At 39.4% G+C, this 13,177-nt stretch overlaps 3 protein-coding genes across 5 annotated transcripts in view; 2 read left to right on the top strand and 1 right to left on the bottom strand.

Annotated features, from left to right (window-relative positions):
• LOC106517902 (crystallin J1A-like) overlaps positions 1-1,636 on the top strand; it is a 5,455-nt gene extending 3,819 nt beyond the window's left edge. For both annotated transcript variants that reach the window (XM_014008949.1, XM_014008950.1), the window contains exons 7-10: positions 416-531; positions 710-787; positions 867-1,006; positions 1,080-1,636. In XM_014008949.1, the coding sequence (XP_013864403.1) occupies positions 416-531; positions 710-787; positions 867-1,006; positions 1,080-1,178 (433 nt within the window). In that variant the 3' untranslated portion in view covers positions 1,179-1,636. The remainder of the gene's footprint in view (positions 1-415; positions 532-709; positions 788-866; positions 1,007-1,079) is intronic.
• Positions 1,637-3,797: 2,161 nt separating this feature from the next.
• eif2b5 (eukaryotic translation initiation factor 2B, subunit 5 epsilon) lies at positions 3,798-9,293 on the top strand. The gene is made up of 16 exons (XM_014008951.1): positions 3,798-3,979; positions 4,200-4,324; positions 4,431-4,616; positions 4,725-4,902; positions 4,985-5,065; positions 5,140-5,217; positions 5,318-5,630; positions 5,744-5,889; positions 7,176-7,317; positions 7,399-7,500; positions 7,593-7,694; positions 7,814-7,904; positions 7,991-8,114; positions 8,193-8,318; positions 8,407-8,517; positions 9,140-9,293. The coding sequence occupies exons 1-16, from the start codon at positions 3,818-3,820 to the stop codon at positions 9,194-9,196; spliced, it is 2,124 nt and encodes a 707-aa protein (XP_013864405.1). The 5' UTR covers positions 3,798-3,817; the 3' UTR covers positions 9,197-9,293.
• Positions 9,294-10,980: 1,687 nt separating this feature from the next.
• Positions 10,981-12,578, bottom strand: mul3 (mitochondrial E3 ubiquitin protein ligase 3). Of its 2 annotated transcripts, none has more exons than XM_014008953.1 (5): positions 12,440-12,578; positions 12,168-12,292; positions 11,996-12,083; positions 11,794-11,914; positions 10,981-11,722 (listed from the first exon to the last, which is right to left on the bottom strand). In XM_014008953.1, exons 2-5 carry the CDS (start codon positions 12,282-12,284, stop codon positions 11,230-11,232), a joined length of 819 nt encoding a protein of 272 aa, XP_013864407.1. In that variant the 5' UTR covers positions 12,285-12,292; positions 12,440-12,578; the 3' UTR covers positions 10,981-11,229. The 2 variants fall into 2 exon arrangements, with proteins under 2 accessions (XP_013864407.1, XP_013864406.1); XM_014008952.1 differs by having other exon boundaries at positions 12,430-12,578.
• Positions 12,579-13,177: the final 599 nt, after the last annotated feature.

Here is a 13,177-nt window from a genome sequence, read left to right on the forward strand (position 1 = left end):
CTGCTACCTTTCCTTTTTTTGTGATTTGTATTATTTGTTGTATGTATAGTGTTTGTTTTGTTTTTAAATGAAAATACATTTACTAAATTAAACTAAAATAAAATAAACTAAACTAAGTTTAATTTTTATTTTTATTGAGCCACTAAATGCTTTAGTTTTTTTAATGAGTGCTTGCTGAGTTGATTTTAATGTACTGAATTGCATGAAGTCTGAAAAGAGGAAAGAATGACAAAATATTTTATAACAACGCAGTTTAGTATAAGCCTACAGTACTTTTTGCCTCTCCCTGCTCTGTCATTACTTTTTTTCTTTGAATTGATGTATTTTTATTGTTAAACTAAACTAAACTAAACTAAGCATGGATGCTGAGATTGAATAAAAATGTCTGTATGAAATACTGTCTTTGTTTTCCCAGGTTTCTGGAACATTTCATCCTGAATGGTCCAGACCCGAAGGTTTTGGAGGTGGTTCTGACTCAGCTCAGCGACCTGAACAGGAAACAGCCTCAGGATCTAGACAGAGCAGTCACTGGTGTGTGCACTCTGCAGCACTGTTGCTTCACTCCTGCTGGAGTTGTGAAAGCTTCTTGTAGTTACGTGGACTTGTAGTGCTACGTTTCATTATGTGAAAATGAAAGATTTGTGTTAGATGGTTTTGGGGTCTTCTCTTATATTRGACTCACTTTATTTTGCTTTGTGTTGGATTTCAGGGCACATTCATCAGGTGAAGGAGAATTTATCAAGGTCTCCTCAGGAATTAATCCCCACCGTGTTTCCGAACACCTGAGGTAAATTTAACCAAGCTCCTTCTAAAACTCCTCACTAAAGCACGACTTTATTGACCAAGTGATGCTGATGTTGATTTAGGTTTACCAGGTGCGTTCCAGGCAGCGCTGCARGGAGTCCTGACGGCCAGACATTTTGAGACGGCCATCAGGGACACCATGAGCTGTGGGGGATGCACCTGCAGCAGAGCYTCCTTCATTGGAGCATGTCTTGGAGCGCAGGTCTGACTCTCATAATGTGTCATCATGTTCAACCAGTGTCCCAGCACTTTGATCATACTGTCTGTGATTCTAGATTGGGCTGGAGGGAATTCCAGCATCTTGGATCAGCAGAACTCTGCGACTCAACTCGGTGCTGGAACATGGCAAGAGGATTACCGAGCACCACCCGTAATCAGACTGAAGACAGGAACGTCCTGAACAACTGTTGTGCTTTAGCAGGGCTGTGAATGAAGGCTTTTGTCTAAATGTATGAATGACAGAAGCCAGATGTTTTTGATTCTGTTAAAGTTAGACATGTTGCTTCAGATGTACGCTGACTTTTGTGTTTTTCCACCACATTAATCATCAACAAATTGCATTCCTTCTGCTTCTTCTTGTTTCAGCTTTTCTCTTTTCAGGGGTCGCCACAACGTGTCATCCTGCTCCACCTCACTCTGTCCTTTGAATTTACTTTACAATAATTACAGGAAATCTGTGATTCCCTTCTGACTCTTTTTGATTACCTGTAAAATATCATTCAGCATTTTAAAATGACACCTTGGACTTCATAAGTATTGTTTTACATCTACATTAACACAACATACCTTGAGTGTCAGGCTGGAATCATTAAAAAAATACTCATAATTTTCAGTTTGGTGTCATTTCTTTTTGATTTTTGGTTGATTATAGTATTTTATAGTTATGTGTAGGGCCCATAAAAACACATTACCTTCAAACATCCAATTACATTTTGTTAAAAGAGAGAGTTGTTATAATCTGAAGAGGATAAAAAAGTTTGTGAGACCCAAAGTTAGAACCAGTTTGAGGGAACAGAGTTCTTCAGTCCAGGGAATTAAATTATGGAATAATCTGGAAGATGACGTTAAAAATGCCAGATCAATGTTTATATTTAAGAGAATGATCTAGGTTAATTTGTTGGAGAAATATGTATGGGTATAATATAGGAATTGTTTCTCAAGAAAGAATTTAACTTGTTTTTCTTTTTTGTTTTTGCAAATTGAAGATTATTTTTGATTGAATTTATTTATTTGAGAAAAAGGGGCAGAAATAAGATTTTTTTTCTTCTGCTACCTTTCATTTAATTTATGATTTTTTTATTGTACATGTATATTGAATTTATGTTGTTTTGTTTTAAATGATTAAACTTTTTAAATAAAAGACATTCTAATTGCTGATATTCCTGTTGGCAAATAGACCAAAAACCATTTTTTAATTCCAAAAGTCTCTTTTTTTACATGCTTTACATTTTTTGTGTTTTAGAGCAGTGGTTCCCAAACTTTTTATCTTCTGACCCACAAAATATTCATGGCAAAAACTTGTGACCCCGAATATTACTGTTCTGAGTACACGAACTTTGTTAATAACCCTAAAATACAGGCTTTTTGACAATCTAAACAGCTTGTACACAAATATATCCATCCATCCATCCATCCATCCATCCATTTTCTTCCGCCTATTCGGGGTCGGGTCGCGGGGGCAGCAGCTTCAGAAGGGAGGCCCAGACCTCCCTCTCCCCAGCCACTTCTTCCAGCTCCTCCGGGGGAACTCCAAGGCGTTCCCAGGCCAGCCGAGAGACATAGTCCCTCCAGCGTGTCCTGGGTCTTCCTCGGGGCCTCCTCCCGGTGGGACGTGCCCGGAATACCTCACCAGGGAGGCGTCCAGAAGGCATCCTTACCAGATGGCCAAGCCACCTCAACTGGCTCCTCTCGATGTGGAGGAGCAGCGGCTCTACTCTGAGTCCCTCCCGGATGACCGAGCTTCTCACCCTATCTCTAAGGGAGAGCCCAGCAACCCTGCGGAGGAAACTCATTTCGGCCGCTTGTATCCGGGACCTCGTTCTTTCGGTCATGACCCAAAGCTCATGACCATAGATGAGGGTAGGAACGTAGATCGACCGGTAAATCGAGAGCTTCGCTTTCTGACTCAGCTCTCTCTTCACCACGACGGACCGGTACAGCGCCCGCTTTACAGCAGATGCTAAAATACAGGCTTTTTGACAATCTAAACAGCTTGTACACAAATATAAATACTTATTTATACTGATTTTGGGTTTTTGTAATAGTTATAGAGAAAATACTACATCAGCAATTATTTTATTACCCTTTAAATTGATTTCTGGAGATTATCCAATGTGCTTCATGACCCATTATTGGGTCCCAAGCAACTTTGGGAACCAAAGTGCAATGGTTCCCAAACTTTTCAGCTTTTGACCCACAAAATAACAGTAGCAGAGACCTGTGCCCCCAGCTATTTTTGGATGATAAACATTTGTATCAGGTCAACAAAACATGGTCATAGTAACAACATTTTTATACTACATTTATCCATTTTAAATATACTAATCTCACTCCTTTGTAACAACTAAGGCAAAAATGTAATTAATTCCGAAAATCTTTTTCAGGACCCCACCTTGATGTTTCGGGACCCCTCTTTGGGTCCCGACCCCAACRTTGGGAAACACTGTTTTAGATTACACCTAACCTGAGGGGATTTTAGGTTTAAGTTTAGTGTGTTAGATGTTTACCTATAGCAACAATATAAAGATATTTTGGAGAGTTTCTATAACTAATACAGCAAATAAAGTCTCCAAAAACATAAAAAATTAACATAAACCATAAATTTCGTATGACAGCTAAGACACATTATTTTTCGCGTGACTCTTAATTTTTGTTTTTATTTTCTCAATATAAAAATACTGATATTTTTTCACAAAACAATCTCCWTGTGCGTTTTGAATTTTTTTCCTACACAAGATTGTCCCACCGCGGTCACCGTAGTTGTTTCTGACGACACACTCGGATCTTGTCAAACATGGCAGCGAAGGGAGGAAAACAGAGCTGTTCAGGCTCCGGACCTTCATGTAGGAAAGGTGCCGGGGGACAGGAGGAGGAGGAGCAGCAGCCGCTCCAGGCTGTATTAGTTGCAGACAGCTTCAACCGGAGGTTTTTCCCGGTGACCAAAGATGAACCACGGGTAAGCAGCGAGCTAAGCTAACTACAAATGCTAATCGTTGCTAAGTGATGTTCAACATGCTGAAACATGCAGAGTTGCATCCAACTATGGAAGCTAGAGATGCCATACATTCGGTGCTTATTTATTTTATTCGTATATATTTGTTTAATTTAAAACTCATTATAAAAGTCTGTTTTCAAAGCAGACAGGAAACTGCTGACTTTTCTGTCATTGATGTCAGGCTTTACTGCCGCTGGGTAATGCTGCCATGATTGATTACACTTTGGAGTTCCTCACCTCTACTGGGGTGCAAGAAACATTTGTCTTCTGCTGCTGGATGGCCAGTAAAATCAAAGCCCACTTGCTGTGAGTTTTTTATTTTATTTATTTGTTTATTTTTACAATTTATGTTTCTGCTTTGCAAATTTCGCTCAAATGAAGACGTTAACTCGACTTTCCTTATGTCTGACAGGAACTCAAAGTGGTGCCGAGCCAGCTCTCCAAACACGGTCCACATCATCACCTCAGACCTGTACCGCTCGCTGGGAGATGTGCTCAGGGATGTGGATGCAAAATCCCTCGTGCGATCCGATTTTGTGTTGGTTTATGGAGATGTTGTGTCAAATGTTGATATCAGCCAGGCACTGCAGGAGCACAGGTACTAGATCCTCTCATCAGCCAGGCCAAACCTCTGGGCGTTTATTTTTAGGTTTGGAGCGTTTGCTGTGATGCAGTTCTTATTAGACCGTGTTTTTGTGCATCCCAGGCATCGGCGGAAGACGGAGAAGAACATCTCAGTGATGACCATGATCTTTAAGGAGTCGTCWCCGGGTCACAGGTCACGCTGTGAGGAAGATGATGTCGTTGTAGCTGTGGACAGTGGGAGCCAACGGATCTTACACTACCAGAAGACTCAAGGGCAGAAGAAGCTACAGTTTCCTATGGTAAGCAGGTGGCTCTTTTTTACTGGTAGTTTATATTCATTTTCAGTGACTGATAACAGCTACTCCTGTTGGTGTTTTGCAGAACATTTTTCACAGTGGGAGTGATGAGTTTGAAATCAGACATGACCTCCTAGACTGCCATATCAGTATCTGCTCACCACAGGTCAGCCCCATTGAAGATAAAGCAGCTATTAAAGTTACTGTTTTTAGCTACCTTTTAATTATTTATTTCCCCAGGTTGCTGAGCTCTTTACAGATAATTTTGACTACCAAACTAGGGATGACTTTGTCCGAGGGATATTAGTCAATGAAGAGGTACTGTGCAGCCATAGTGTTTTCTTTGAATAAATTGCGCATTTTATCAAAATACAAACAGCAGTTAGATGAGCTGCTATATTTCATTGTCTCTGTTAAGATCCTCGGCAATCAGATCCACATGCATGTCACCAAAGATGGCTACGGCGTCCAAGTATCCAACTTACTCATGTACGACTCTGTGTCGTCGGACCTTGTGCGGCGATGGTTCTATCCCATTACGCCCGAGTCCAACTTCACAGACCAGGAGGGGCGTAGCTGCACGTACTCTCGTCACAATGTGTACCGGGGTTCTGGAGTCAGCCTGGGACACGGCAGCCAGATGGAGGAGAACGTTCTCATCGGCTGCGACACCAGCATCGGTGCCAACTGCAGCATCTCTAACAGTGTCATCGGTGATAACTGCACCATTGGTGAGCTCACAGGCCAGCGAAATGCTGATAAGCAGCTTTGTGTCTGATAATGGGAGATTGAAGGCTCACACTGTAGAATTGTCCCAAAKCTTTTCTGTGTTTTCCTGCAACAGGTGACGGTGTAATCCTGGACCATGCCTACATCTGGAATAATGTTCACATCGCCAGTAATGTGGTGATCCGGCAGTCTGTGGTTTGTGACAAGGCTGAAGTCAAAGAGGGCGTGACCCTGAATAAACAGTGTGTTCTGGCATTTAACGTAAGAATAACACATTTAATGTAAGAATAACACATTTAACGTAAACAATAACACTTAATATAAGCAAAAACACTTTTAATATAAGCAAAAACAATTTTAATGTTAGAATAACACATTTAATGTTAGAATAACACATTTAACGTAAGAATAACACATTTAATGTATTCAATAACACATTTAACGTTAAAAATAACACTTAATATAAGCAAAAACACTTTTAATGTTAGAATAACACATTTAATGTTAGAATAACACATTTAATGTAAGAATGACACATTTAATGTATTCAATAACACATTTAATGTTAAAATGACACATTTAGTGTTATAATAACACATTTGATGTAAACAACACATTTAATGTAAACAACAACACTTTTACTTTTAGAATAACACATTTAATGTAAGACTAACACATTTAACGTAAACAATAACACTTAATAAAAGCAAAAACACTTTTAATATAAGCAAAAACAATTCTAATGTTAGAATAACACATTTAATGTTAGAATAACACATTTAATGTTAGAATAACACATTTGATGTAAACAATATCACATTTAATGTAAACATATTTAATGTAAACAATAACACTTTTAATGTTAGAAAAACACTTTTAATGTTAGAATAACACATTTAATGTAAACAATAACACGTTTAATGTAAACAATAACACTTTTAATGTTAGAATAACACATTTAATGNTTAGAATAACACATTTAATGTAAACAATAACACGTTTAATGTAAACAATAACACTTTTAATGTTAGAATAACACATTTAATGTAAACAATAACACATTTAATGTAAGTAATAGCACATTTAATTTAAGCAATAACACATTTAATGTAAACAGTAACACATTTAATATAAGCAATAACACTTTTAATGTTAGAATAACACTTTTAATGTTAGAATAACACATTAAATGTAAGCAATAACACATTTAATACAAGAAATAACACTTTTAATGTTAGAATAACACATTTAATGTAAGCAATAACACATGGCACTGTTGTGAGTTACTGTCTATAAATTATATGTTTGTTACTATTCCTTGGTTAAGTTATGCTATTGCAGAAACTTAACTTTATTTTAAATTCAGTCACATGAATTCCCTTCATGAAAAGTTTTTATGGTGAGAAAACATAGTTTTGGTATTTTGCTTCTTATATTATTTTCCCCACTAGAGAATAATTTTCAGCCATGGTACCAAAATATAATCAGGGTAAAATGTCCTGGGTGTTTAGGTTAGCTTGTGTAAATTAGTCTGAACTGTGTTTCAGGTGGTTATAGGACCGAACATGTCTCTACCAGAAGGAACTGTTGTGTCTATGCACCATCCAGATGAGGAAGAGGAAGATGATGATGAGTTTCTCAGCGATGATGCTGAGGTTGGTCAGAGGAAGGAGAAAACCAAACAGAAAGGTGTGTATCTGCTCTTGGTTGGATAATTTGTGTAATAATATTGTATGTTGTGACGCAAAACTGTGTTTTCTTCTTTTTCAGTTTTCAATCCAGCAGAGGTTGGAGCAGAAGGAAAAGGTTACATCTGGAAGGCCAGCAGTCTGGATGAGACTGAGGAAGAGGAGCTGTCACAGTGTCTCTGGGGTAGAAGAGCAGCTCTTCTCTGTTTGTAAAACCCACCATGAGCCCCATGCTCCTAACCCTTAACCTTATCAGTGTTTTCTTCCTGATTATAGGTTTGGTGCTGAACCCGGATCCTGACAGCGACAGTGAGGACAGTGAGCTTGATGGTCCTGATGATCCAGTGATCCCGTCCCCTGAGATGGACGATGTCAATGGTGAGGACTCCTGTGTGTGGAAGCGTAGGACTGCCCCCTGCTGGCCGAAGGGACGAAACTCAGAGACCAAAACCTGTGATCAGTTTGACTGAAGGAACACTCAAAATGTTGTTGTGCAGTCTTCCAGGTGGAGGTTCTCGGGACTCTGCAGAGAGGTTTGAAGGAGAACATCAGCTGCGATAATCTCGTGCTCGAGATCAATTCTCTAAAGTACGTTAATTGTCTGAGCTTCACGGTTATGCTGCTCCCTCTTTTGCATTGATGAATAATTATTTAGACACCTGGTCTTCCTCCAGGTACGCCTACAACATCAGTCTGAAGGAGGTGATGCAGATTCTGACTCGAGTGGTGTTGGAGTACCCTTTCCAGCTGCAGGGTTCAGCTCTRAGTGCTTCACAATATGTTGCTCTGCTCCTACCGGTGAATAACTCAGCTTTATTTCATGTGTACAGTTTTCTTATTTTCAACAATAAACATTTTAGTTTTTGTTTTRCTTAGTTATTGAAGAGGTGGGCCCCAGTTTTTAAGAACTATGTGAAGAGGGCTCAGGACCACCTGGACTGTCTGTCTGCCTTTGAGGAGCATTTTCTGGAGCAGGAGAGCCACTGGGCTGCGATGGCGGAGGTCAGGATGGATATCATAATTGTGTATAATTTTCTTTGTGTCTACCTGGCCTGGATGGAGTGAATACGTTGTGTGGTTTGTGCAACAGGTCTTGATGGACTTGTACCAGCAGGAGATCCTGGAGGAGGAGATGATTCTGCGCTGGTTCTCTCAGGAAGCCACAACAGACAAAAGCAGGCAGCTCCGGAAGAACCAGAGGGTAGGTTTAATGTCTCCACATCTAAACTTAAACATTTAAAGTGCCCGTGACATCAAAATTTTGTAATAAATGTGAATGCCTTTTTGGAAAGAGAACACTGATAACTTATTGCAAGTCAAATTTCACGCCATTGAGATGAACAGTTGTTGAGATATTTGCATGTGAAGAAACAGGAAGTGATGTCAAAGGGGGATGTCTGCATGTGAACAGAGCAATGCTACAATAATTAGAGAAGAATCTGATGTTTTTTTAGATTATTTTAAGTCACTATCAGAGTGGAAGACGAGTTTAAATAAGATTGTTTCAATAAACAAAGACTAGAGTTTCTTTTCTTAAAGAGTTCCCCTTTGATGTCACTTCCTGTTTCATTGTGGCTGGGCCAAATTCAAGAAAAAAATATGCCAGTTATGAGACAAAATGGGTAAAATCATGTGTATTATGTTAATTTTCTTAAATATAAATGTTTTCTTTGACTTTTTGTTTTTGAAGGATAAGCATGTCACAGGACCTTTAATTCTAATATTATGATCAGSTTCACTGCACCTTTCATTTGCTCCCTTCATCAAATATTTCAGTCATGCAGAATCGTTGACAGCCTTGTTTTCTTGTTTTTACACAACAGCTTCAGAAGTTCATCCAGTGGTTGGAGGAGGCCGAGGAGTCTTCAGAGGGAGAATAAAAAGGAAAGAATGTGTCCTCTGACTGGACAGAGTTCAATCTGTAACTATTTCAAAATAAACTGTTAATAAAGGGATTTAAGTTGTTTTGACCCTCCACAGCAGATTTCTGCCTCTAATATCAGGATCTGATCTGTTTCATCACACACTGCCTGGTCACGTCCAGCGCCTGTGCTCTCCAAATATGTTCAAATAAAGATCAGCTCTCCTGCCTGCGTAAACTGAAACATCAACACGTGGTTCGCTTTTTTCCCTTCTCACATTTGCTTCATTACGTGAAATGTTAAATCACCTTTAATTTTTGTATGTTCTGAACACTGAGGGTGCATGAAGCTCAGTGAAAAGCATCGACTAAAAGAGGTAAATTATCTGTTTAATGAATTATTGGTCCAGGTTTAGCAAAATTACTAACATTTTGTTTCCATGTCATACAGTTTCAGTGAAATCAGATAAACAGTAAAAATCTTTAAAACAAGTTCAGTTCACAGAAGACTTATTTTAAGTAAACAGATAAAATTAGATTTTTATAACAAGAATAACACTCTTTAAAAAGCAGAACTTGCAACAAACTATATAAATTTCACAAGTAATTTAAAGCAGGGTTGGACCCCTTACAGGGGAAAACTTTTTAGGGACCCCCTCAGAAACCTCGTGCTGAAACCTAAATGCCATGCGACTAATTGTTTTTGTATTCTTGGTTATATTTGTTTTACTGGTGCATTGTTCCCTATATGAATTTTTGCATTTCTTTTAAACAATAAACTAAATTAACAGTTTATTATAATTTTTTGAGGACCTCCAAAATACAGCTTGTGGGAGCTCTGGGACCCCAATTTGCGAACCTCTGCTTTTAAGTGACAACCAAAGCCACAAAAACKTTTTACTTTAAATTTGTGCAACTTGTGTCTTATTTTAATGTTTCTCATCCTCTATAAACTTAGTGAATTTGTTGAAGTACAGTGGCCCAGATGGACAAAATACTGCAAAGATTCCATCAAAACATTTCAGAAACCACGTCGTGTTTCCAGTTTTGATGTTCTCCGGTTGGCTTGAAATAAAGGTAGTCCACATTTATGTTTACATCACACACACACACACACACACAAACACGCACACACACACTTTGTTTCTCTATCCTTGGGAGGACTTTCCATTGACTTCCATTCATTTTACTGGTCATTTCTATAGCGCCTAACCCTGACTCTTTACCCTAAAACTAATCACCCCAGTGCATACCGGACCCTAAATCTAGCATAAACTTAATTCACTCATTAGTCCTCAAAACCCCCACCCCACCCAAAATCAGCCTCCAAACTCGGGTCTGGGCTTTGGTCCAGACAAGGCTCCAATTTCGTGAAAAATTGTCCCCGCCAAGTAGCAAAAACATGGCCACACAAACACACACATACTATGTCTCTATCCTTGTGGGGACTTTCCATTGACTTCCATTCATTTTTTTGAAATTTAAATACTAACCCTGACCATTTACCCTAAGGCTAACCTCACAGGTACCTACCTGACCCTAAAACTAACCTAAACTCAATTCACACCTTGGTCCTAAACCCAACCCCCAACCACCAATGGCATTTAAACTAAATGGGAACTCAACTTTTGTCCCCAAATGCACCAGTTGTCCCCAAAGGTAGGATTTTTGTCATAAAATTGCCCCCAAATGTCACCAAAGCCATAACCACGCACGCACGCACGCACGCACGCACGCACACACACACACACACACACACACACACACACACACACACACACACACACACACCAGGATCTCTAGTTCACACAAAATGTTTTGTTGTTTGCATAAAAATCATGACATTCATCCTCCTGCCTTTGATGCATCTTGTCCAAAAAAAAACAAGATGCTTCCAGTGAAACAAATCAAAATGATTGATTTATAATTGAATTATCTGCAGCAAAATCATTTAGTAGAAAGCTGAGGCACTGAGAGAAAATCCCAAATGTTGGCTTGTTTTTTCCCAACAAAGGACACAACCTCGGTGGATTTTAACCTGTAGAATCTCACCTACTTGGAACTCTTGTCCTGTTTTCCAGTAAAGTTGTAAATGACCCCAGCTACGAGAGAAGCTCCAGTGATCCCAGCTACAGCAGTCAGCATCTTCCACATGCTGGCTGTGGCTTCGTGTCGGTCCATGAAGCTCCTGTAGTCGCTGGGCACCAGGGTGAACTTGCGGCCGTCCTGCGGGGCCTGCAGCCTCACCACCCGGCTGCCCTCCAGCACTACCTCCCCAAACCCCGTCAGGCTGCTCCCCTCTCGCAGCATCTCCTCGCTCTCCACCATCCCCACAGGTTTCTCACCYCTCAGACCCTGCAACACCACATCCATCACTCCCTCTTCTGCGCTCCTCGTTCGGAAATAAACCCTCTCCAGGAAGCTCCCTGAGGCCTCCAGAGGGTTTTGGACTCTCACATAAACATCAGGCACGTAGGATCCAGGGCTGACCAGACTGAAGGGCACAGAGTTGTTGGTCTCTTTCTTGTTTACCGTGCGGGACTTCCTGAAATATGAAACTGGATTAACAGACTGGCACATAAGGAATCTGGYTGTATGTTTTTGAGTTGGATCTACCAGGTCTTGGTGACATAGTTAAAGAATTTCCATTCCTCCTCCACGGAAATCTTCTGGATCACACCAGAGCATCGAGGAACAAACTGACTGGTCAGAGGCTCACTGTCAGCATGAACGACACCTTAGAAAAACCGAAAGTGAAAGTCTTCCAGTGACTGAGTCCAGTTTGAAACAAAAATCTGATTATTAAACAGGTTTGTACCTTCAACAGCAACATACTGGAGCCTCTTGTGAGGAGTTGAGTTCAGTACTTTAACAAGGTGCTGATCTGGTCTGAAAATGGGTATTTTCTTTAAAAAAAAAAAAAAGACAGGAACAATTTAAATCTTCATAGACCTTTATCTGTTTGGAAAAATTGTTTGAAATAAACTTACCTTCAGCTTTTTTAACTCTTTCTTCTTTTCTTGGTATAGATGATAAAACAGGCCAGAGAAGGCAAAGCTGGACCCAATACCGATCAGAACCAGAGGGTTTACTGAAGAGTCGCTCATTTCTGGACCTGCCAAGTTAAACGGATTATGTTTACTGTAAGGAGGAAGGAACCTGACAATGTAGAAATAACGTGTTCTTAATTCATTTTTAAAAATGTAACATGACTACAAAAATAGATTTAAAAAACAATTAAACAATGCTTACTCATAAATACCTGGTTRGTTCACATTAAGCGAAACACAAGGTCAGTTGTTTTACCGCGATCATTCAATCCGGGGTTTCAGAGTTCCTGAAAATAAATTGCGCGTTTACACCGCTTTTTACGGTTCCCTTTGCAGCCGGAGGTTGTGACTTTGTGGTGCATTCAATTGTAAATGGTATTGTAAACGCCAAAATCAACACTGAAATAGCCTGTAATTCAGCAATAGAGGCTGAATTTCACAGCACAATTTTCACTGTAGACTTGTTCTAAAACTTATAAACAATAAAGGCTCATTTTCAAGGGACTTTACTGAGACATTTTATTTATTCACATTTTAACTGGGTTTAAGCAGCGCTGTATAAAGTACCACAAAGTGATACTTYAGTAAAAGTACAAGCATCATCAACATCTTAACTGTGTCATATAGAGGGAAAATTAGAAAATTATACACTAAAAAATGGTGCCACGGTGCTGAAGCTAGTCAGCTTCAAGTCTTAAAAATGTAAATATTCTAAACTACAGCAATATGGAATACTTGGGAAACATCAGTAGCTACAGCACAGATTCAAGGTGAGGGAAATAATATCACAGTCAAAGGAAGATATTACACATCAGCATAAAAACAAGTCAAAGTAAGTAAGAAAGTAAGAAAGAAAGTAAGAAAGAAAGTGAGCGAGTGAGCAAGTAAGTAAGTAAGTAAGTAAGTAAGTAAGTAAGTAAGTAAGTAAGTAAGTAAGTAAGTAAGTAAGT

The sequence above is a fragment of the Austrofundulus limnaeus genome, unplaced genomic scaffold (genome assembly GCF_001266775.1).
Source record: "Austrofundulus limnaeus strain Quisiro unplaced genomic scaffold, Austrofundulus_limnaeus-1.0 Scaffold54, whole genome shotgun sequence".
Lineage (NCBI taxonomy): Eukaryota > Metazoa > Chordata > Actinopteri > Cyprinodontiformes > Rivulidae > Austrofundulus > Austrofundulus limnaeus.